Source organism: Sus scrofa, chromosome 2, assembly GCF_000003025.6.
Source record: "Sus scrofa isolate TJ Tabasco breed Duroc chromosome 2, Sscrofa11.1, whole genome shotgun sequence".
In the NCBI taxonomy this organism is placed as follows: domain Eukaryota; kingdom Metazoa; phylum Chordata; class Mammalia; order Artiodactyla; family Suidae; genus Sus; species Sus scrofa.
In genome coordinates this window covers 151,746,001-151,770,728 of record NC_010444.4, presented here as the reverse complement: position 1 = coordinate 151,770,728, position 24,728 = coordinate 151,746,001, and the positions used below count along the sequence as shown (strand labels likewise).

At 52.7% G+C, this 24,728-nt stretch overlaps 2 protein-coding genes across 4 annotated transcripts; both read right to left on the bottom strand.

The window, feature by feature from the left end:
- SMIM3 (small integral membrane protein 3) lies at positions 6,805-22,979 on the bottom strand. 3 transcript variants are annotated; one of them, XM_021085034.1, is made up of 3 exons: positions 22,678-22,764; positions 18,924-19,266; positions 6,805-8,137 (listed from the first exon to the last, which is right to left on the bottom strand). In XM_021085034.1, the coding sequence occupies exons 2-3, from the start codon at positions 18,994-18,996 to the stop codon at positions 7,944-7,946; spliced, it is 267 nt and encodes an 88-aa protein (XP_020940693.1). In that variant the 5' UTR covers positions 18,997-19,266; positions 22,678-22,764; the 3' UTR covers positions 6,805-7,943. The 3 variants fall into 3 exon arrangements, with proteins under 3 accessions (XP_020940693.1, XP_020940692.1, XP_020940694.1); XM_021085033.1 differs by lacking the exon at positions 22,678-22,764 and adding an exon at positions 19,469-21,450; XM_021085035.1 differs by lacking the exon at positions 18,924-19,266 and having other exon boundaries at positions 22,678-22,979.
- On the bottom strand, positions 21,497-24,525 carry LOC110259674 (translation initiation factor IF-2-like). Its single transcript, XM_021085170.1, has 2 exons — positions 24,521-24,525; positions 21,497-23,143 (listed from the first exon to the last, which is right to left on the bottom strand). The coding sequence occupies exons 1-2, from the start codon at positions 24,523-24,525 to the stop codon at positions 21,865-21,867; spliced, it is 1,284 nt and encodes a 427-aa protein (XP_020940829.1). The 3' UTR covers positions 21,497-21,864.

The following is a 24,728-nucleotide window of genomic DNA, read 5'->3' as shown; positions in this document are numbered from 1 at the left end:
GATTCTGTGTGTCAGCTCTCACTTGATTTTCATGGATCCTTTTCAGTCAGTCTTTAGTTTTGTGTAATGCTTCTGCTATTCCATATATTCCCCTCAAACCCTGGGTCTTCTAGCCTAGGATCTCTTTTTCTTCCTGAAACAAATATAATATGTACCCCCTAATAAAACTTTAAAAAAATAAAAGCTTTTTTTTTTTTTTTGGCTGCACCATGGTGCACAGAAGTTCCCAGGCCTGGGATCAAACCTGAGGCACAGCAGTGACAATGCTGAATCCTTAACCACTAGGCCACCAGGGAACTCCTTAAAATGGAAAGTTTTAAGTAACATGTTAATAAATCGGAAACTGTATCCTTAGCCGGGATCTCTTTGATAAGACCCGGCTTAAGTATGTTCAAGGCCTTTCCATTCGGATTAATGAGAGCCACCAGAGCGTCCGTTTTCACAACCGAACGCGTTCCGACCAAACTCTGCTGCTGTTCCTTACCGCAGTATACACCACACCCTGACCCGTCTGACTGAGCGTCCCATCGTCTTGAGAATAACCCACATCCTCTCTCAAGTACGGGGCGCTACGTCATCATATTCTGCTCGGTCGTCACAGTTGAGTGCTTCCGCCTCATCCCCGCCGCCGCCGCCCTCCGCCCAGGGTGCCAGCAGCCTCTCCTCACTGACCTGCCTGCTGCCAAGCAGGCTGCAGAGGGCGGGCGCCCGGCGCACTGCACCCCCCCTGATCTTCTAGAACCTTAGGCTTTTCCGTGGCTCCTGCTGCCTAACAGAGATGAAGTGGGGTACAGATCTCTTGATAATCGGCATATCACTTTAGTGACCAGCATTTGACAATTCTGTCTTACTTTCCTTCCGGAGTTCCTTCCCGGTGGCCTGGCAGCCCTACCTGGCACCATTTGGCTGACCTGGACCAGCAGCTGCCCAGGTTTCACTGAGCTTGCACGTCACTGAATAAGTAGTTTCTGATTTAAATATTAAAACCAAACTCTGTGATTTATAACATGAAGTCCTTGGTAGTATTGATGCTTCCTAACTTGAGCCATGACTACCCCAGTTTCATGTTTTCCTCTATCTCTAGCCAAAAAGTAACTTTTTGTGTAAACATGCCATAATGTTGGATACCTTTAGGCCTTCAGACTTGCTGTCTCTTCTGCCTAGAAGGCCCTTCCCACTTGTCTCTATCTAGTTAATTACTACTCAGTTTTAAAAATTCGAGTCCAGTCATTTTTTTCTGGAAAGCGTTCCCACACGTGGCCCATTGCATGCAAAGACGTTGCCTCTGTCTCCCTGCAGAAGCTCGCACACACCTGTTCATAGCGTGAGGCACAGACCCCGCGTCACCATTGGTGACGCGCTTACCTGTCCTCCCTCTTTAGATTCTTTTTTTTTTTTTTTTTTTTTTTTTTTTGCTTTTTAGGGCTGCATCCAAGGCATTAGGAGGTTCCCAGGCTAGGGTTAAATCTGAGCCACAGCTGTCGGCCTATACCACAGGCACAGCAATGCGGGATCTGAGCCACCTCTGTGACCTACACCACAGCTCACGGCAATGCCGGATCCTTAACCCACTGAGCGAGGCCGGGGATGGAACCCAGATCCTCATGGATCCTAGTCAGGGTCGTTAACCGCGGAGCCACGGAGGGAACGCCCTAGAGTCTTTTCTTGAGCGGGAGCGGGAGAGGAGCACAAAGGCTGGGCCTCATTCGTGATTACGTATCAAGCGCTGCATTTGCTCGGCTCCTTCCACGTGGTTAATGCTCAGTACCTTGCTCAAATGAATGAGTTTTCATTGACTTAGGAATTCCAGAAGTTTAACAGCAAAGATGGGGAAAGCGCAGATAAAGCAGAAGATAACAGAGAGAAGAGAGGAACAGAGTCGGAGGAGAGGCAGTGGGAGAAAGACGGAGAGCAAAGGGGCGAAGCCAGGACGTGGTCGTGGGCGCACCGTGCGCTCTGTTCGCTCTAGTTTCTCTGCAGCGGTTTAAGGGCCAAGTAATTCTTGCCAGAAGACGCGAGATTGAGTCCGTCTATGCCACCGCCTGGTCCTCGCCCTCCTCCCAGTCTCTGCTTTTGAGGAAGAAGAACTCCCTGGTCCAAGGACAGTCGTTCCACGATGCTGGCTGAGGAAGGCTTGTTGGCATCAGGGGCAAGGGGACTGTGCTTCACGAGGCAAGATCAAAATCAATTCTGAAACTTCCTTCTTCTATTTTTGATCCGGCCACTTCTGTTTTAACATTGCAACCAAAATTGCTCCCCTGGGGTGCTTCCTTTGATGAAGACAACCAACAAACAGCAAAGTATTCTTTGTCTGCAGTGACCGAACCAAATAATAATACAGCCGGACCTGTCTGAGCTCCTGGAAAAGGACGGGTCGGGTGTGGCAGAGAAAACCTCGGATGCTGGCACAGGGACTCCATGCAAGTCGTTCTCCTAAATCCTCTTATGTGACTGTCTCATGAAGTATGTTCACAGGCGCCCTCTAGAGTCTCATCCTATTCGTACCATCGCTTTTATTTTAGATCGACAGGTGCCTGCATCCCATCCTCTCTCAGAGGTGGACACTGTGGTGGTTCCCCTCAGCCGCTACCATCTGGGAGGCTGGCTGCAGTTGAATTGTCTCTATTTTAAGAGCCACCTCCATGTCACAGGGCTGTGAGCCCCCACCCCACCCTCCTGTGAGGGGCCGGACGGTCCGGTCTGGTCACATCTGGGGAACCTGCTGCATTAAGAGCTCTCTGTGTTGCATGATTATCCACAGAATTCGCCACGTAGCCTCGTGCGATCCAAGAAACAGCAGTCCTGGCTGCAGGCCCGGCCGAAGCCGTCCCTTCATCAGCTCTGCTTCGTTCAGGGGCTGGTCCGGGGCCTTCCTCTGAGTGCCCCCGCCGCAGCAGACTCAGTATCTGAAAGCTCGCACGTTCGGGGACTCAGCAAAGGCCACTTTCCCCAGGTCATCACGCAGGAGTCCCTGCGCTTCCCTGTCCCGAGACAAGGACAGCATTGACCCCTGCGGTCCTTTGTGACCTGGGACTGAAGGACGCAGGTCGCTGAGCTGAGCGCACAGGCTCAGGGAGACAGCGCAACAGCAGCCACTTTGCAGGCAGCCGCTCTGGTCCAAAGTGCCAGGACACAGCCAGCGAAAAGAGAAGCAGGTCCCCCACCCCCACAGGCGGAGGAATAAGGAGCGGCTTGGACTTTGGGGCCTTTTGCAGAAAAGCTCCAGCAGCTTCCTGCTGCAGAACTCGCTGCCCTCAGGCCCAGACTTTGAACAGCAGGGACTGCCTGAAGCCCCTCCAGTGCTGGGCTCAGGGAGGCACAGATGTCCCCGGGGTTAGGCCCTAAGCTCAGAAGAGAGCCCTGGGAGAAGACCAGGCTGGGCACAGGCCAGTTTGTGTCTTCAGTCTGCAGGTTTAATTTGATACAGAGACATCTATGGACACTTAGAGATGACAGGGTGGGGACAGCGTGTTTCCTCGGGTCCCCAAGCCCAGTGAAGAAAACCAGCCCATTCAAACACAATACCAGAGAGAGGCACTTGCTTATAAACAAGACAGGCCTTGTGTGGATGTTGCTTAAACAATTTCCATTCTGTGAAAATGTTCTCCACTGACACAAAAGGACAAATGCCCCCAATCGCCAGGCCCCCATCTCTACAGAATCCAGGATTCTGTTGCTGGAGGCAGAGGGGCCTGCCCATCTCACACGCCATGAGAGGGACCAGGGAGAAAAGCAGGGGCGAGTGTCATCCCCATCAAAATCCTGGCTGGGTGTTTTCATGTGTTGATTTCTAATTTTATGTAAAAATGCAAAAGATGTAGAAAAGCCAGAACAGTTTTGAAAAAGAAGTTGGAAGATGTACACAACTTGACTTCAAGATACAATTTGAGATGGATCACAGACCTCAGGGGAAAGTCATAACCAAAAACCTTGCAAGAGGAAACAGCAGAATATCTTCACAGCCTTGGGACAGAAGAGAATTCTTGGACAGAACACAAAAAGCACGAACCGTAAAAGGAAAATTATTCAGTTAGGCTTGATCGAAATTGGAGCTGTCCACCAATCCAAACACCACTTAAAAGCTAAAAGATAAAGCCACCAGCCAAGGCGGAGAGAAAATATTTGCAAAACACTTAGCTAACAAAGAACTTGCACAGACTATAAAAAGAATCCCCAGACATCAACAAAAAGCCCAATTTTTAAAAATAGGCAAAAGCCTTGAACAGATACTTCAGAAAAGAACCTCAGCACTTTACTGATCAACTCGTGAAGAAGTGCTCAGTATCTTCGAGCAACAGAGAAAAATGCACGTTGAAATCGCAGAGATGTCATTTCACAAAAATGGTAACACTAATGAACAGAACACAGTGGCTACAGTAAAAGTCTCGTCATACCAAACACTGACGAGGCTGTAACTCAGCTGCAACCCCGTGCGTGGCTGCTGCGCGTCTAAAATGTACCGGCCACTTTGAAGGTATGTCTGGCACCTGATTAAATTTACGTCTTACCCTTTGACCAAACAGTTCCACTCAGGCATTTATCCAAGAGAAAGCGCGTTCACAAAAGATTCAAACGTTAGCAGCCCAGTTCATAATAGCCCCCAGTGGGAACCAACCTAAATGTCTATAAACAGTGATGCGGCTAAACAAATGATTGCATGTTCCCACAGGAGAATATTTCTCACAACATAGAAGAGAACAAACCACCGGTACATGCAATACCATGGACACATCTCAAAGACGGAAGCCAGACAGAGAAGAGAATCTACAACGTAATTCCACTTGAAATCCAGACCAAACTAATCTATGGTGATAGAAATAAAAAGGTGGCCAGCTGGGGAGATGGCAGGGAGACTCCCCGGAAAGTAGCCCCAAGGAACTTTCTGGGGTGCTAAGAAATGTTTGCTGTCTTTTCCCAGATGGTATTTACACAGGCCTATACAATTATCAGACTCATCAAACTGAACACCTAAAGTCTCTGCTACTGTATGTTTATTACACCTAAATTAACCGGGAACCACCAAAGTGGCAACAAGTGGCCCCCCTCACTGTTAAAGAGGGGCTTTTTCTTCATCACAGGGGAGGCTGGACTGGGTGGTCCTTGGGTTTCCTCCAGAGTCTCTGAAACCAGAACTGAACATAAACTCTTGGGCTGCTGGCACTGTGGTAGGATTGACTCTGGGAACTTCTGGGAGTTAAGGGCTTGCTCCGTGTCAAAAAGAGCTGGGTCACCATCTCGTGGGCTGCCTCAGTCTCCCCCTTTTCCCACTCTAAACCCGTGGACATGTTTTCTCATTTCCTTCTGACACCCTCCACCTTACAGACCAGGAATCCGGCTCTGGAAGGCTGGGCAGCACGCTCGGCCTCGGCCCTACGTCCAGACGTCCCGTCCCCTGCTTTTAATTGGAGCCACACCAGCACCGGGAATGCCCTCCCCTTGCAGTGTCTCCCAAACCCAGCCTCCAGTGCGTGCCTCCAACGAGCAAAGCCTAAGCCACATCTGAATCTCTGGCCGAAGTTTATTTGGGACAGTGGGCATTTTCAATATTCAGCAGTTTTTCACTTTCCAGCCTCTGCCACCTAGGATGTCATCTTAAAAAAAAAAAAAAAAAATGGAATAGACACCCAGCAAACCAATCAGAATCACATCATGTATGCTTCTCCTTTGGCCATTTTTTTCTGAACCCTCTTCTAATTCTTAGTTCTGTCCCTGGACAGGCGTCTGCTTCCACTGCCTCCACTCCACTCCGTCCCTCCTTCTCGCACAGAGCGCACGTGCATCCTTCTCATCAGCCGTCCACGTCACATGACCTCTCCGGCCTCCTCGCCTCGTCCCTCCCCGCTTCCACTCCTCTAAGGCTTCCCCACGTTGCGTTAGCACCTCACTCCTCCCGCTCCGTACGCCTGCCTGGGTGCTCCCGCCCCGGCCCGTGATGCCGCTTGCAGAGGACCGTAAAATCCTTCCCAAGGAGCAGCCGCATCCTGAAGCTGCCCACCGGCAGAGCACCTCAGACCCAACATAAAAGCCCGCACCGCAAAGCCGCATCTTATTTCCAGCTCAGCTCTTCCCTGCATGTTCAGTGCCTGTGTAAACTGCACAGGAGTCACCCGCTTGCTGAACTTAACCCCCTGGAAGTAGGTTTGATAATCGTCTCTTTTTTCTCCTGCAGTTGATACGTTCCTAAGGCCACAGGTTCAGTGGAACTCTCTTCCTGAGTTTAAGAGGTGCTCGTCATTTATTCATTTACTTACTTTATTTATTTATTGTCTTTTTAGGGCCGCGCCTGTGGCATATGGAGGTTCCCAGGTCAGGGGTCCAATCGGAGCTGTAGCCTCTGGCCTACACCACAGCCACAGCCATGTGGGATCGAAGCCTCGTCTACGACCTACACCACAGCTCACAGCAACCCTAGATCCTTAACCCACTGAACGAGGCCAGGGATCGAATCCGCAACTTCATGGTTCCTCGTCGGATTTGTTAACTACTGAGCCACGACGGGAACTCCAAGAGATGCTCTTATTTTTTTTTTTTTTTGTCTTTTTGCCTTTTCTTGAGCCACTCCCATGGCATATGGAGCTTCCCAGGCTAGGGGTCGAATGGGAGCTATAGCCACTGGCCTACACCACAGGCACAGCAACGCGGGATCCAAGCCGTGTCTGCGACCTACGGCAACACCGGATGCTTAACCCACTGAGCAAGGCCAGGGATCGAACCCGCAACCTCATGGTTCCTTGTCGGATTCGCTAACCACTGCGCCACGATGGGAACTCCAGAGGTGCTCTTTAAAGAAAGGCTTCAGACACGCTCATTCTAGCACTTTATTGGAAATTATTTGAGTACATCAGTGAAATTAGATCAGAGTAAAAGCATTGTTTTTACACAATAATATCTTGATATCTGTGCCATCTTCTTACATAATTTAACAAATCCCCAGATGCTCCTGATTTTGCTCAAAGAGCTTAAGTGGTCCAGAAATCTTTCTACATATAAATATAAATCATAGCATTTAAAACAAACGTTGTTGTTTGAGTCAGTTCCAGAAGTGCCAGGAACATCTTTTAACATCTAAGTCTGTACCTTGGAATGGTCGCAGCACCGGGGGGAGGGCAGGAGGGGATACACAGGCGGTGAAGCTAGTTATAGCAGGAGCAGGGGCACAGGGGCACGGGTGGGCGGGGGGCAGAGGCTGGAGATGCCGAGAGCTGGCCAGGGAACTCAGCCACCCTGCCTCTGCCAACAGTGCCTGAGTGTCCAAGCCATGGGACGCCCATGCAGAAGGTAGCCTATCGCCCCAGGTCCCTTCGCACCGCCAAGAAATGGGGGCCCCTCCCAGACAGCACAGGGGCACAGATTCTGATGCAGAGAAGGTTCTGGGAAGACCCACCCATCTCCCTCCCCATGCCATGCTCAATTCCCTCCCAAATTAGTGACCTCGAGGAGTGGCACCTCAAGGAAAATAACCCTGAGCCACTGCTGTTGGTCCCTTGGCATGAGGACAGGATGCCTTTGCTGGGTTTCTCCTGAGGCGCCCTGGCAGAGGCTGCTTTGCCCCCGCGTCTCCCCTCCCCCTCCGCCTTGAGGGCCTCACCAGCCATCTGGGTCCTGGGTTCTCCAAAGCGCCCCAGCTTTCAGCAGCAACACCTGCACCTGCTCGTTAACAGCGGTCACCTCCCCTAGGTCACCGGTTCTTGCGGCCCCATGAGGTAGGACGGGCAGGATCGTGATCCCCCCGGACGACGAGGAACCAGGAACTCGCGGCATTAGGTCACTTGACTGAATTCCCAGCGCTGGCCGGTGGCAGAATCAGAAGCAGAACTCCGATTCCCTCACACATCAAGCTCCAGAGTCCACGTTCCCAAGTCCCTGCTTTGCTTTTCTGAGAAAGGGACGGGGCCGGGGGCGGGGGTGCGGGCCTCATCCCTCACCTCCCCGCGCGCGAGGCCTCAGGCGGCCCCACTGAGCACAGGATGAGTCCGCATGCGGTAGAGGATGACGGCCGTGGCCGGGCACAGCAGCAAGGAGGTCATGACGACGATGGTGGCCAGGATGATGAGGACGATGACCCAGACGTCCAGGATGTGCTTGGGGAGCGCCACTTCCACGGGGACCTGGCTGACGGCGTCCATGCTGCTTCGCTCTGCAACACACAGCAAAGAGGATGTCACCGCTGGGCCCTCTGCCACCTGCGCCCTGGCTGGACGGAAACCTGCCCCAGGAGTCAGAAGGTGGGTCATTTAGCAGCTGGGTACTGGTCAAGGTTGCTGGATTAACAGTTATAACGGCCTCATTTACTGAGGGCTTCCTCCGTGCCAGGCCCTGGGCTAAGCACTTGTACCCACTCAGCCCTCACTTCAGCCGCCGACAGGGGCGGCCGTGGTCAGGGTTTTTATTTCTTGGCCTTTATCTACAGTTGTGTCCATTTTAGAGAGGAGGGTTCTAAGACTTTAAAAAATGGAGATGGAGTTGTTTTGCCCAAGGAAGGGAAGCCAGAGCCTCCGTGCTTAACTGTTCAACTATCACAGCGTCTGTAAAATGGGAATTCCTTGGTTTTGGTCCTGCAGCCGTTCTCCCATCTTCCTGGTAACAGAATCTCCTCTTTGCTGGAGAACCTCCCTTACTTCACTCGAGCACAGGGAGGGCCGTGTGACCTAGGCTTGGCCGTTAGAAGTCTCCTTAGCCTCCGTTCCCAGACAGGCAGGAGACCCAAGCCAGGTCAGCCAGAGTCCTCCCAGGGCTTTTACGCACCGGCGTTGGGAGAGATGGCTCTTTCTGCTGGGATTGCTAAACCGAAAGGAAGAAGGCCTGGAGAGGGTGGGCGTGGGGCTGCCCCGCCCACCTGGGAGAGCCTGCCCCAAAGACGGAAAGAGAATTAGAGCGCTGACACTCTCGTGTGAGCGCCGAACGCAGCCAGTCTGATGCCATCTGCAGCCTGGACATTCCAGGGACAGAGGCGACTACCCCTCTGGCTTCGCTGAGGCCAGTGTCAGTTTGGTTTCTCTCACTGGCAGCTAAAAGACTTCTGATGGATAAAGATACAAACGGATTGTTCCCAAACTTTTATGATGCCCAGCTCCCTTGGTGTCTCAGAACTTTTTTCACGGCACTCCAAGCGGAAAGAACCATCTAGCAGTTTCATTTATTACGTCATTAGGTTTAATAAGCATGTATGTCCCAACAAGTTAGTAGCTGTTTGAAAAACTAACACATAAAGGTCCAAAGAAAAAATGTGCATTTCCCTCTTAGCCAGTTACGTCCTGGGGGCACGTGCCGCTGTGAGGCAGGGCACAACTCCTCCGAGTCTGGCGGCAGCTGGGCTGATGCCGTGCTCCCTTGTCGCGCCCGGTCCATGTGCTCGCAGGGCTTGCTGCCTCATGGCCACGAAACACAGCATCTCCAAGGGGGACGTGGTCTGATTAATGCTACACTGTAAGCTGTCCTGCGATAGTAGTTTGCACCGTGTCTGAGAGATGTCACTTCTCAAAAGTCCTGTCCAAACTGTTAAGGACCCCCACAGCCGCCAGACACCCCCTTTCCTAGTGAGCTCACCGTGGCTCCCCAGGGAACCCCAGGTGTAACAGCCTCCCTGCCCGGAAGCCAGGAGGCTGGACTGCACACTCCTCCGTGGCTCCTTCCAAAGCTAAGATCTGTTATTCTGTGAGTCTAGGTCCCAGCCAAATTCCCAGTTCCTGTCCTGTTTCCTGCTTTTGCCTCAGTCAGTAACTTTTCATTTTAATGCCTTTGGTGCCACGTCCAGCGTGGCACATTTCCTGGCTCCCATACCTGAGGCACAGTCTGCAGGGGGTACCGCAGGGGTGCTTGTTTGTGCACTGTTAGCTCCAGCACCAACACACAGACGCGCCGAAACATAGGATAGTGTGTGCATGGAATGGCGTACACCACGCCGCAGGTGTCACCCATTTCTCTAACAGACAGTAAGGGCTTGTGACACACCAAGCGTTGTTCTGAGTGTGTTCCAAACATTAGCTGACTTAATAGTTAGTATTAAAAGAATGACGATCGGCGGTGAGCTCCAAAATAGTGGGAGTGGGAAAAATAAACACAGTGCAGCAAAGCGAGTACAGGGTAAGCCCTTTGGTTCAGGTTTTGTTGCATCAAGTAGGTAGATGGGTGAAGAAACGTATAAATGGGAAGCCGTTTATGGGCAGGATCCGAGGAAAGTGTTAATTAACCTGTGGGAGCTGGACTAGGAGCGGGAGAAGGTTTTGGTTTTCAGTCTTCATTTTTTTTATATGCTTGAGTTTTCTGAACATGAACATGTCTTAATTTTTTTAAGTCAACCAGTTGATGGGAAAAATGGGCTTTTTGTTCTGTTTTTCTTTATACTTCTCTACATTAAAAAAGACTAAATGCGCACACATACAGTTTCGAAGCCAAATCAGAAATAAAGGGGGAGAGCAGATGCGTGGTCACCAGACGCCACACGCTGTGCTGAGAGTCACCTCCTTACAAAGTGCGGTTCTAGGCCCCATTACAGACTCAGCAAATCTGACTCAAGAAAGGAGGGGAAGGGGCCTCTTCCTCTGTTTCTCTGTGACCGGAAGGACCCCCAGGGTCACAGGATTATCAGGCAGTGGGGGGCGGGGGCTCAGCCCCGGAAACTTGGTCACTTTCTCCAAGGCCTCAGGCACGGAAGCATGAGTCACAGGGGACACATGCTGACGGGGGCGGGGAAGTCAGGCTTTGTGGTCTCCTGATTACATCAATAGCTAGCTCACCAGGGCCAGAAAGAACCCCACAAAAGCCCTTTCCGTAAACCCATTAACATGAAACCGCCTCTGTGGCTCCACTGCTAGGAATACATAATCCCCCTGGCTGGCCTTCAGAAGGCAACCCTGTCATTTACCAGCAGTCAGGCCCCGGGCTCATCCACAGTCCAGCCGTGGAACAGTGAAGCAGAACTAGCCCCGTTTGACAGGTGGCAAAACGGGGGCCAAAGGTCTCCCCCGTCTTCAAGCCCAGCCCCCTCCAGAATGATCAGTCGGGGACATCAGTCGGACCAGGTCACTGGCCCAGACGGAAACAAAACCGGACAAGCAGATGCATAAGTAAAGCGTGGCCTGGACCGTGGGCTCCAGACCGCCCGCCGTTCGTCTCACACCGGAGGTTGTTTAAAGGCCCGGTCACAAGGACAGATCCAGCTGGAGTCAGTCTCGAAGGCGGCCTGAGGACACAGCACAGGGGCCCCGGCGCCTTCATTCTTTCGGTTCAAACTCAGAGCAGCACCGAACCGCAGCCCCCAAATGGACGTGCCATGGTGCCATTCAAGACTCTTTTTCCTTCTGACTGAGGAAATCTGGGGTCGTCACCTGTCCCAGCTGTTTTCCTGGTGTCCCCACTTAGCACAGCCTCGCTTCCTACAGCACAGCTGCTCAGCTCCACAAAACACAGGCTGAAAACCATCAGCTGTGATGCTCTCCCAGGGCCTCAGGCAGCGGCTGTCCCAGGCCTCGCGGGCCAGCCGGCCGTTGCCAAGCACCAGGGGGCCACCCATCCAGGTCCTCGGGGTGTGCTCCGAGGCTGCTCTTTCCCGGGGAGCAGAGGTTCCAGTCACATCCACCTCTCCGCGGCGAAAGGGAAAATTTCCCCCACGTAAGTGCCGCTCAAGCCACATGTCCAGCACCCATCACGGAGCCCTGGGAGAATCCGCCCGAGAGAAAAAGCAGAACGGGAAGCTGCGGCCCCTGACCTCCGTTTGACCTCCATCTGGCAGCTGGGTGACGGGCTCCTTGTGAGAGCATCAAACTCTGTTCCTCTGCCCAGCGAATTAATAACAGTAAGCTGTAGAACAATCAGCTTATTGTTTGCTTTGCAGGGTTATTACTTGTGATTTCTGGTTAATGGGTCCTGTTGGAATACAGTACAAGCCATTCATGTCACAAATTTAACCTTGTTACTGATAAGAAATACGATGTTTTTATGACCGTGGGAGGTTAGGACAGCCGTCAGGCCCCAATTCTTGTCATACTGGCATACTTTAAACTGGCATACTTTATCTGCTGGTTACTTCATTAATGAATAATGAACTTTAACATATGTTCTGTAGAAGTTTGTCTAAGAAACTACGTTAAAATCATCCTGAGGAGGTTGTAATGAACCCGACTAGTATCCATGAGGATGCAGGTCCGATCCCTCACCTGGCTCAATGGGTTAAGGATCCAGCATTGCCCTGAGCTGTCATGTAGGCAACACACGGGGCTCAGATCTGGCATTGCTATGGCTGTGGTGTAGGCCAGCAGCTGTGGCTCCCATTCGTCCTAACCTGGGAACTTCTGTATGCTGCAGGTGCAGCCCTAAAAAGAAAAAAAAAAAAAAGATAAGAAACAGGAGTACTTGTTGTGGCTTAGCGGGTTAAGGACTCAACACTGTCTCTCTGAGGATGTAGGTTCAATCCCTGGCCTTGCTCAGTGGGTTAAGGATCTGGAGTTGCCCCAAGCTGCAGCACAGGTCGCAGATGTGGCTTGGATCCTATGAGGCCGTAAGTGTGGCGTAGGCTGCAGCTGCAGCTCCAGTTTGACCCCTCGCCCAGGAAATTCCATATGCTACAGGTGTGGCAAGAAAGAAGGGGAAGGGAAGGGAAGGGAAGGGAAGGGAAAGGAGAGGAAAAGAAAAAAGAAGGGAAGGAAGGGAGGGAGGGAGAGATAAGAAATAAGTAGTGGCCAGAATGTGGAGCAAAGGGAACCCTTGTACCCTGTTGATGGGCATATAAACTGGTGCAGCCACTGTGGAAAGCAGTGTGGAATTTCCTCAGAAAATTGCAAACAGAACTACCCTGTGACCCAGCAATTCTTCTTCCGGGTCTTTGTCCTAAAAAAACAAAAACACGAATTTGAAAAGACACATGCAGCCCTGTGTTCACTGCAGCATTTCAACAGCCGAGATACGAAAATAACCTAAGTATCCCTCCGTGGCTCAATGAACAAAGGAGGGGTGTGTGCAGCAGAATCCTACTCAGCCGTGAAGAGAATGACATTCTGCCGTTTGTGAAAACACAGAAGGACCTTGAGGGCCTTTTGCTCAGTGAAACAAGCCAGATCAAGACAAGTAGCACAGACGTTCCCTTGTGTGTGGAAGACGAAAAACAAAACAAGTGAACAAGTCAAACCAAACCAAACCAAGCCAATAGGTACTGAGAACAGAGGGTGGTCACCAGAGGGGAAGGAGGGTCCGGGAGTGGGCAACATGGGCTACGGGGTCAAGGGGTCCAAACCTCCAGTAACAAGATAGGTCGGGGGGCTCTAAGGTGGAGCATGGGGACCACCTACTGGACTGCATGGCTGAAGGGTGCTCGGTAGATCAGAGGTTTCTCTTCACAAGAAAAACACGTAACTTTGTTACAGATGATAACAGGACCTGTTGTGGTGCTCATTTTGCAACAAATACAAATACTGAGTCACTGTGTTGGACACCTGAAATGAGCATAAGGTTATGTGCCCACTGCACCTCAGTAAAGAGAGACGCAGTCTACCAAGTCCAGACTTCCGCTTCGGGTAACGGCAGACTAAGTCATTTTGACCATCTTCTGTTGAGGACGGCTAAAAACTAAACCCCAAATAATCTCCCCAAAGGCACTAAGAAGTAAAACGCTGAAGAATCCCCAGACTGAGATCTAGGAGACAGAAATCCAGGGAGGGGAGCCTGGCACTGAGGCAGCATTTCCCTTAGAGGCTAGTGGAGGATGGAGGCTTAGCAGTGTTTCTGATAGACTCGGAGTACATGTCTGCCAGGACACAGTCAAACCCCCACATTTTTGAGTTTGGACTTCAAAGAGCGTCCTTAGTGCTAAGAGTGAACTGGAAGCATACCAGTCCCAGAGGCTGGGCCCCAGCCGTGAATCATCACAGACCCTGAAATTGAAATAAGGTTGCTCCAGATCGCCAGTGACTCCAGGTGCCTGGCAGGAGCTACCTACATCTTCTCTGAAGGTGACAGCATCACATCTCAAACTTTTATTCATATTTCAATTTTTTTATTCAAATATAATGTCCAATCATAACCAAAAGCAAGCAGCAGTGGAAAAAAAGCAAGATGACAAGAATGAAACCATCCGAAACAACAGACAGTAGAAAAAGATTTAGAGGGGATCCAGACGTCAGAGTGGCCAGATGGACACACACTTTAAGTCACCTTGATTAACATGTTAAAAGAGGAAAAAAAAAAAAAAAAGATGGAGAATTTTGAGAAAGAACTGGAAACTCTAAGAAAACACAGAAGATTTGGTTTTGTTGTTGTTTTTTGCTTTTTAGGGCCGCACCAGCAGCATATGGAGATTGCCAGGCTAGGGGTCCAATTGGAGCTTCAGCTGCTGGCCGACACCACAGCCACAGCAACACCAGATCCAAGCTGGTTTGCAACCTACACCAGAGCTCGTGGCAATGCCAGATCCTCAACCCACTGAGCGAACTGAAACCTCATGGTTCCTAGTTGGATTCGTTTCCACTGTGCTACAACGGGAACCCCCACAAAAGATTTTTTAAAAGAACCAGATAGACATTCTAGAACTGAAGAATATAACAATTGGCGTTAAAAATTCAGTGGATGGTCTAACAGCACATTAAATATAGTTGAAAAAAGAATTAGTGAATTGGAGTATTAATCCAAGAGAAAAAAGTTAGAATGAAGCAGAGAGAAATAAAAGGATGACAGTACAAGCAACTGGATAGGGACATAGAGGAAACAGTGGCATGATGCAACATGCAACAACTGGCACCCCAGAAAGAAAGAAGACAGAATGGGGCAGCAATCACTAGAATAAGAAGTAACTGAGAATTTTCCAAAGCTGATGAAAGATATCAATTCACAAACTAAAGAAGCCCTGCGAAATCCTAGTGAGATAAATAAAGTGAAAATCCATAGTCAGGTACATAATAGTAAATCTTTTGAAAACCAAAGAGAAGAGAAAAAAAAAAAACTATCTTCAAATGAGGACCACTTAGACTGACAGCTAACTTCTCAACAGAAACAATGGAGTCTCGAAAGTGGACTGTCTTTAAAGTGAACAAAAATAACGGACAAGAATTAAGATGAAAAAAATTTCAGGCAAAAATACAGAATTTAAATATTTAAAAACAGTAAATAAATAGCAGAAGAAACAGAATTAAAGTGCTCTGATTTTCTGGCATTGTCTGAGAAAGGGCGAAAGAACTAAGTAACACTGGACTTTGTTAAATCCAAGACGTATACTGCAATCTCCAGCCATTTAAAAGTAGTGAAAGGGCACGTAATTTCCAGAGAAAACAGGGAAAGGAGGCGGGGAAATGGAACCAGTGGGGCAAACAGAAACCACATAAAAAGACAGTAGATTTAGGGAGTTCCCTGGTGGCTCAGCAGGCTAGGATCCAGCATTGCCACTGCTGTGGGTTGCTTACTGCTGTGGCACAGGCTCAGGAACTTCCACATCCTATAGGCATGGCCAAAAAAAAAAAAAAAAGATAGTGGATTTAAACCCACACTAACAAAGAGTATCAGAGTACACACAAAATTAAAAACAAAATATAAATGTGCAGATGTTTACAGGAAACGTGGGGATGCCCTCACTTGGGCTCTGTCTTCATTTCATCAACAAAAATGATAGATGCTTCATCCATATTAATGATTTTTAAAAAATCAACCCGCAGCAGGATTGATTAACCTGACCTCTTCCTCTAGTCCAACTATGAAACTGGTGGACTAGCAATTCAGCCTGATTCCATAAACATTTATGGCACCGTGATTGCCACTGGGGAGTGGGTGTGGAGACAGCTACACACCGTGTCTGCCCTGAAGGAGCTCAGGCTCTTCTGGAGGAAAAGGCCTTACCTGCAGTGGCAATAAGACACCAGGCGGAGAAGTGCCTGGAGGGGCCGACCACAAAGGGGGAGGAGTACGGCAAGGACTCAGTTCGAATCCCGCTTTCCCCGCTTCGAAGTGTGACTCTGGACAGGTTCTTGAAACTCTCTAAACCTCAGTCTTCGCATCTCTAAAACAGGGGCACCGAAAGCACCACGCAGCATCACCACATCGTGAGGCCGAAGTGAGGTCATGTGTACGGAGCGTGGAAAACAGCACACGCTCCAATTCTAATCCTCAACCCTTTGTTTTCTACCTAGAAGGTTTTACCCCAAAAAGAGGGCCTTTGATACGAGCTTTGGCGATACACAGCGGTTCAAAAGGGAGAAATTATTAGAGGAGACACCATCAGCAAAGCCCAGAGGCCAAGAGGTCCTTGGTGTATTGGAAGCATAGGTTGTCTTGGTGGCTTTGGTAAGAAGCTTAGCCCTTTTTTTTTTTCATTTTTAAAAGTTGTGTGGTGGTTGATTTACAGTGTTGTGTTAATTTCTGCTGTACGAGAAAGTGAGTCAGCTATACATACACACACAGCCATTCTTTCAGATTCTTTCCCCTATGGGTCACCATGGATGTTGATTAGAGTTCCTGGTGCCATGTGGCAGGTCCCTGCTGGCCACATGTTCCATGTAGCACAGTGTGCATGTGCCAGTCCCAAACCCCCAATCCGTGCCTCACCCGCCAGCCTTTCCCCTTTGGTGACCGAAAGCTTGTTTTTGAAGTCTATGAGTCTGTTTCTAAGAAGCTTAAGCATTTAAAGCTCTAGTTTCGTTTGTGACATGGGACGCGTGATCGCTCATAGAGTAACCTCTTCATTGGGATGCCATGGAAGTTGAATGAGCCAATGCACACAAAGCAGTTACTTAGAACCCCTGAGTACAATGCCTGGCACACAGTAGCAGCTTCATAAATGTTACTGTTCCGGATCTAGTGAATGCAGCATAGCTCCACCAGTCACTCTAGTGAACACAGCATAGCTCCGCCAGTCACGCAAAGTTCAGAGGCCCAACCATTTGTTTGCGCACCAGAACCGCTCTGCGTCTGACCCAAGAAACCACAGTGATAGTTGCATAAACAAACAGCCTCTGATCTCCCCCAGACATGCACACTCGCCACATCTGAGCTGCAGCTAACAGCTAACTTTCCAGAGACGGCCAGTGGTTATCTAACCGGTCTTACCACCAGGGAGTTCTTGGAGGAAGAATGCAATAAAAGAAATGACTTCTGGTGGCAGGCAAGCTAGTTACGCCAGAGTGGGGGAAAAGGCTGATAAAGGCTGCTGGCTTCCTGCAGGCGTGGCCTTAGGCCCGCACTGCCAGAGCTCTGAGCGGGGGACGTGGAGGCAGGGAGGAGGCAGCCGGAACCAGCGCTGAGCCGCCGAGGAAGGGCTGTCTCTTGAAGCACCTTGCAGAGTGTGAGTAAGGAGGCGATGGGCCACAGGCAGCAGGCTCGGGGGTTCACCGGCATGGCCCCGTTTACGGCACCTCTTCCTAAGGGTCTAGGCTCAGAAAGCGCCAGCGAGGTTGTCAGAAAAGAATGGAGCACGAAGGCCAGACAGAGAGGGCAGCTCAAGGTACAAAAAGGGACCCCAGTGGCCACCCCGTAGGCTGGGGCACCTGATGACCTCTGTCCCAGGGGCGGGTCACACTTCAAGACCTTTGCGCTCGCTCCTCTCAGAATGTTCCTCCCCCAGACCTTCCTGCAGCATCCGGGGCCGCAGTAGCCCTGATGGCACCTTCCACGGCCGCTCTTTGGAAAAGCCTTTACAGACCCGCCCGGGTAAACTCCCGCCCGCGCCCACCAGCCAGCCTCCACCTCGGCCTTGACGTCTTTTCCTCATGCATCCTCCGCAATCGAAACCGAGCTTTTTTGTTTGCTTGCTTGTTTCCGGTGGCCCTCTCTGCCCACTCCAGCGCAAGGACAAGGCGTCCTCCCTGCCCACTGCTGTTCCCTGAGCATCCGTCACGGGCCTTGGCACCGACTAAGTGCCCCGTGGCCATTAGCTTCATGAAGAAATGAGCAGGGATGGACTGGGGGACTCCACTGATCTTTGACAGATTTTTATTTCTCTGTGACAGTTGGTTTACAGTGTTCTGTCAGTTTCTGCTGTCCAGCAAAGTGACCCAGTCGCACATATGTGTCCATTCTGTTTCTCACTTCATCCTGCATCACGTTCCATCCCGAGTGACTGGATGCAGTGCCCCGTGCTGTACAGCAGGACCTCACTGCTTATCCGCTCCCAAGGCAACCGTCTGCATCTGCTAACCCCCGACTCCCGGACGGGGGAACTTTAGATTTGAGCTTGGCTCCTGGAACTTAGTGGTGGGGGAGGTCCAGAGAGGCTCCTCACCCTCGAAGAAGTCTGAGGACCCTAAAGTCGGAACCTTACCTCGAGGATAAAGCGGCCTCCTCTGACCCGACCTCTGTTCACGCGTGGAGGTTATGGCCCTGGTCCCTCCCAGCCCCGAGCGTACCGGGCAGAGGACGCTGCCTCCTCGTCCTCCGAGATTGCCTCCTGCTGTCGGCTTGGGCCACTGAGTTCAAACAGAGTTTTGACTCCCTGTGCCCAGGAGCTGGGCCCCGGGGTGGGTGCGGGGCTGGAGGAGGTGCTGCCCAGAGGAGGAACCCTCCTTTCTCTGGTCTCAGAAGAGGCCGGAGAGGCAGCGGAAGCAAAGGGGTTTCTCGTGCCAAGTCCGCTGTGGGCCGCCCCCGCCTCGCTTTTACTCTCAGCAGCAGAATCACGCATTAGTAGGCCGTGAGCATTCCCCAGCTCGCAAGGAGCCCCTTCATCAGGGACTTTGTTCCAAAGAGGAGGGCAGAGGAAGGAAAGGGCCTACAGCTATCAAAAATGTGAAATAAGTCCAATCAGAGGACTTTCCGCAATGACCCGAGGTCCCTGAGGAAGCTCCCTGTCCTCCTTGAAGCGCAACTGGCTTCTGCCTCCTCAAAACTTCCCAGCAGCCTAGAAACGCCTTCCCTGCCTGAGTGTCTCTCTACGCCTCTGTGGTTGGAAAAATGGAAAAACACCAGGATGTTTCAGAGATCAGAAAGCAGCCAGAGCTGTTCCAGACTGCACGTACCATGTGACCTGGCCAGTCGCGGAGTCTGAGACGCAGAGAGGGAGCCACAGAGCCTGGGCCGAATCCCCCGCATCCTGCGTCAGCCTCTACTCTCCATCATCGGTATGTGCCAGTGACTGAGCGCCTGCCACTGCTGGGCTGACAAAGGAGACTCTCCATGTGGCGGGCTGTCGGGGGCAGGGGTGTCACAGCATCAGTGACGGAGCTGCAAGGGCATCACCGTGGTGCCACTCCTCTGCCCGGCTCTGTGGTCCAGAACCAGTCACTCTCCCACAGTGGGCATCGCACTGCGTGCTGGGCAGAGTAACGGCCCTCACAGACGTCCACGTCTGTGCTCGGATCCCTGAATGTGAGAAAGGAAGCAGGACTCAGGGCGGAGCCGAGAGAGGGAGGCGCGGGGGCTTTGCCGATGTGGTCACAGTTAAGGACTTTGAGATGGGTGATCGCCTGGGTTATCCAGGTGAGCCGGACTCATCACATGAGTCCTTCAAGTGAAGAGGACGCAGAAGAGCTGGGGAAATATGACAGGAAAGGATGTGACTCACTGTTGTTTCTTTTGAAGATGAAGGAAGGAGGCTGTGAGCCAAGGAACGCAGCAGCCGGCAGGAAAACTGACCTTGGACCTACAACCACACGAACCGAGTTCCGCCAGCAACTCAAATAGGCAGGGAACCACTTCTCCCTTGAGGACCCCACAGACATGTGCAGCCTAAGCTGATGCCGCCTGGCTTCGATTCTAGGGAGACCCGCGCTAGATTGCTGATGGCTGGAATCATAACACAATACCTGTAATCATTTGTAAAGCCACTAAGTTTGTGGACATTTGTTACGGCTTTAGAAACCAAGGCCTGGTGCCAGCCCAAGTTCCTCTTTCCAGCTGGGCTTTGGCTTCCCATGCGCCAGCCCGGGAGCATGGGCAAGGGGGCCTCTCAGGAGCCGCCAGCTCTCAAACACGGACTCTGCCCTTCTGACGCCCTACCTCTCTAGGGCCCTGCCCCACGTCCAGATGGTGCTGGGTTGCAAACCGTTAAAGAAAACACAGAAGAGAGTGAGGGAAAGAGAAAATTAATCTTTAAAAGGCTCCAGGGTGTCTCCTAAGATGCCACCCAGAGCACTCAAAAGGAAAGTCCCCTGTTGGGGTCCATTAGTCCTTGGCCATACCCCAGAGGGACGAAGTGGGGACTCTGGGAGGGCTGGACAGGTGCAGCCGTCAGCAGAGGCTGCCGAGAGCCCTGAGTCAAGACGGATCCCCCTTCTTGAGGAGGTCCCTCGAGGAGTCCTGATGAGCCGTGTCAGCCTGGGGCGGGGAATTAGAACGAGTGACGTGTGTCCAGATATGTGTTGTCATTAACGGGATCTGATTTGGGAGCCGAGTTCCACTCTCTCTGCCTCTCCTCCCCTCCTCCATTTCTTTTTCCCTGGTCCTGCATAGCGTGTCACCAGCAATCCATGTGCCCAATCTGCCAACCGGAGGCCAACTCAGCAAAAATAAGGAAGCTGCATCTCTACGTAACTAAGCCGTTGAGAGGACACGATTTAGCCACTGAGTCTGTCTGTTATTTAATATGCCAGACACCTGTACTTCTGGCCTGCTGCCCTTCCCGACTCCCTAAGGCTTAGCCTCCTCCTGGCTCTGCTCCATCCTCGCCGGTTTCCTTTGAGCTGGAAGGTGCTAGGGACCCTGGTGATTCACTAGTTTAGGGGCTGGCAAATTCTCGTCGAATGCCCTCAGGTCACTAAGTAGGTGACAGAGGCCAGATCTGAACCCAGATCCCCTCAAATCCAGCGAGGTTCAGAGCATAGGCCCTGCAGCCACATGGCCTCGTTTCACACGGCAGCTCTGCCACTCCCTGTGTGATCCTGTGTGACTTACTCGGTCCAGACCTCAGTTTCCTCATCTATAAAACAGGTGCAATGATGGTCCCTACCTCAAAGGACTGTGGTAAAGGTTAAACGAGTTAATACATGTAAAATGCTTAGAATAACGCCTGGCTAAGAGCGAGTCAGTGTCAGGTGCGCTTGTTATGGCATCATTCAGGCACCAGCCCATCAGCGCGGGGGCAGCGGGATGCGGCAGCACCAGCATTTGCTCCTAGCAGCTCACGTGTGAGTGCACGTGTGTGTCTTTCACACCACTGCTAGTGGAGGCAGTGTAAGACCAGTCAAGGCCGGGAGCCTCTTTCCATGGAAGTAGCTCCTGTGTTTGTATGTTTTAATCCCTGGAGAGGAAGCTGGAGCACTTTTCTTAGAAGGATCAGGATATGGCTGGGAAGCTCTGAGGCCGTAGCTTCTCTTTACCCCCTTGGCCTGGCGCCCCACGCTCAGCCTGCGGAGTCTCTGGTTTGTGCTACATCCCAGACACCTCCCTGCAGCTCAGTGACTCTCGGGCTGGGCCAGAGACGGGGAGTCCCCAGACCTTTTGTGCAGCGGAGCCCGCAGTGCTGACGCTCTGAGAGGTCAGTGTGGCTAACGGGGTATGACTTGCAGCCTTGCCGGCGTGACTCAGAACCCTAAACCCCAAGACAGCTGGGAACAGGAGGCCCTGGCTGCAGCAGAGAAGCACGTTTTCTTGCTTTTTTTTTTTTTTTTTTTTTTTTTTTGGTTGTTTCTACGGAAGCACATGATGTCCTGATGCTCAGCTGGCCCGGCTCCCATGTGCTCAGAGGATTGCTGAGTGGCCTGAATGACCCCAAAAGCACTTCTCACTCAAGCTCAGACACCCAAATGTTCCACCACCACCTCCTCATTTTGCTGGCAGGGAAGGCAGGATCCATTAGCGAAATCCTCAAGGTAACTCACCATTCAGGCGCTCACCTCCTTCAGGCCTGCAGCCCACTTACCTACCGTGTGGGACCAGGGATCCCAGCAGATGACCGGGAGCCTCTGCCATGCCTGAGGGACCGAGGGCTCTCAGCCCTGCAGCGTAGAGCTCTAAGGGACTCTATATAACAAACGGGAGACTGAAGCGCCCCCAGGCGCCACCAGGACGAGAAAGAATCAGGAAGGAACCAGGGGATCCGCGCGAACAAGAGCCCACCCAGCCTGGCCACTCGATCCGAAAACAACCTCGAGAGTCGTCGGGGTTGGGGTTTTTATGGTTCAAACGGCTCCCTCTTGGGCTCAGTAAGCGGAGCCAGGCGCAAGGGTGAGGGACAACCTCTAACCGGAAGGGGCTTGTGGAGGGAGCGAGGGGTGCAAGAGGACTGGCCTTTGAAACCTCCAAGTCCTCAGAAGGAGGAGGAGGGAGCCTGGAAAGGCGGCCTGGCTCCGGGCTACTCTGCGCAGATGCCTTTTTCCATTTGATGTGTAGGCAAAGGTTGTTTGTCTTCACAGTTGGAGAAACTGCTGGTGACAGACCAGGCTGGACCCCCCAACCCCCCAACTCCAGCTCCTGGCGGTCTTCCCCGCGAGGCTTTGCCAAGTTGGACAGATAACCCGCTGCTCCCGCGCGGCGGGGCGCGGTGGCCCGGCCCCGGGCCTGACCGCTGCCCTGGAGAGCGGAGGGGCGGCAGAGGCCGACGGCGCGAGCAGGGACGCGGCGAGAAGCCCCGTCCTCCGAGCTCTGGCTTCCCCGCGGCCCGGGACCGAGCGCCGGAGGCCCCCAGAGCCCAGGGGCGGCCAGAGGGAGAAGAGCGAGATGCCCAAGCGCTGGCGGCGGGGAAAGGAGGAAGGAGAGGGGATGACGGCAGGGCAGCTGGGAGGAATCTGGGCAGCGGCAGCGCGTAAGCCGGCGGCGCCCGAAGACCCCACTCACCCCGGGTCCGCACGGCTGCTCTGAACACCCGCTGCCCGCACCGCCGCGGGCTCGTGTCGGGTCTGCGGAAAGTTCCCGCGGGCGGAGACGGCGGCGGCCGGAGCGCGTCCTCGGGTCCGGGATGGCACGGGTCCGGCGGCGGGACGGCCGGCAAACCGGAGATCGCGGCCCGGAACGTGCCGGGCCCCCGGGGCCGGAGGCGGGAGGGAGTGCCCGCAGCGGCCGGGACGCGCGGCTCCACACGGGTGGCTCTGGAGGGCGCGGCCGCCAGGCACCGCCACCGGGACGCCGGCCCGGCCGCCCAGCCCCGCTCGGCTCCTCCCCGCCCCCTCCCCCGGGCCGCGGGGGCAGGAGCCTCCGGCGGAAAGAAGACACCGAGTCTTGGAATCCCCGGGCGGGCGTGTCCTCACGCGCTCGCCCCGTGACCCTGGAGCCACCCCTGCCCCAGTTCAGGGTCCCCACCTTCCTGTGTTAGCAGACCGAGAGAGGTGACCTAAAGTGTGCCCTCCGCGATGCTTCCCAGAGGCAGCCCTGCACGTGGGAGAGTCCGGTCTTTCGTTAGGATGGAGTTTGGTTTGGAAGGAGGCTCAAACGGAGGAGCCCGACTCCGGGTGCCCGGGGCCCAGGATGCTTCTCCAGAGGCTTGGCCTTGCTGGCCGCGCCTCTCTGCAGACCAGGGCCCTGACTCCCGCCTCCACGTCCTGTCCTGAGGGCCCGCGTGAAGTTGCAGCTGCTTGGCTGTAACGCGCCTCTACTAAGCCTCCCGTTGGTTTCGCGATGGTGGTGAAAGGACCCAGTCGAAGGCCCATTGGAGGCCCGCCTGGGAGAGGCCTCCCAGGCCCTGCTAGTCCCCAGCCAGGTTTCCACAGATCAGTGCCTGCTCTGCAGTCCCCTGCGCACCTCTGTGACCCACCACTCCTGGCCCCGTCTTGGCCCCTGCAAAATGTATTCAATGGCCCAGTGTTCTTTCAACTACTCAGAAATATAGGAGCGTGGCCCTGAGGGTCAGTGTAGCCTTGGGGAGACCATTCGTGCCTCGGTTTTTCCTTTGCCCACCAGGCAGGTACAGTAAGACCCAGGCCTACCTCTCCGTGTGGTGTAATCATTTTACAGTTTACAAATGCATCACATCAACGCCACGCGTCCTGTGAACACTGGCTTCCTTCGGCAGGATCGCCGAGGCCCTGGGTGGAGCCAGCTGGCTTTCCCACTGAGAGGCTCTCTGTCTCTCTTTAGCACCAGCTTGCCCTGGCACCCCAAAAGCAAGGCCGAAGAGGAAATTTGAATAGCCTGTGGGAGAGGTCCCACTCAGGTCTGGTGTCCCAGCTGGGCTGACTTGGCCAAGAGGGCTTTGGGCAGGAAGAATAGCGGATGCTGTCGGGCATCAGGAGGAGGCAAATAGCCAATTTCAGCGACAAGCTTTTGTTAGAACAAAAATCAGGGCACAAGGAGTTCCCGTCGTGGCTCAGTGGTTAACGAATCCGACAAGGAACCATGAGGTTGTGGGTTCGATCCCTGGCCTTGCTCAGTGGGTTAAGGATCCATCGTTGCCGTGAGCTGTGGTGTAGGTTGCAGACGCGGCTTGGATCCTGAGTTGCTGTGGCTCTCGGCTACAGCTCCAATTCGACCCCAGCCTGGGAACCTCCATATGCCGAGGGAGCGGCCCAAGAAAGGGAAAAAAAAAAAAAAAAAAAATCAGGGCACAATTCACAGTTCACTTTCTTGCTCCTCCATTACAAGTATGCCAAAGGGAACACTGAGACACTGAAAGAAATGAGGAATATTTACTGCGCGATTCCCCCGAGAGCGGGGGAAGTCGAATCAAAGGGGTCGTAAGTCTAACGACATGTGGCTTCCAGGCTAAATCACCGTCTAAACGGCCCCCACTAGGATGCGCCCAGTCTCAGGTGCCCTCTCTGTGAATCACATCTGCGGAAGAGTTTTCCTCTTCGATATATCTCCTGTCGTATGTGTTTCATTTGCATATGTCCATTTACTTAGTTGTGGGAAAGAATGTGGCATATTGGGTTGGATCCAGCTGGGTCATGGGG

Excerpts from the sequence above, each read along its gene's own strand:
- SMIM3 (XM_021085034.1), bottom strand. The coding sequence starts at position 18,996 with ATGCGGGGGATTCGGCCCAGGCTCTGTGGCTCCCTCTCTGCGTCTCAG. Across the intron at positions 8,138-18,923 it reads GCGACTGGCCAGGTCACATG|AGCGAAGCAGCATGGACGCC; the intron begins GTACGTGCAGTC and ends TGTGTGTTGCAG.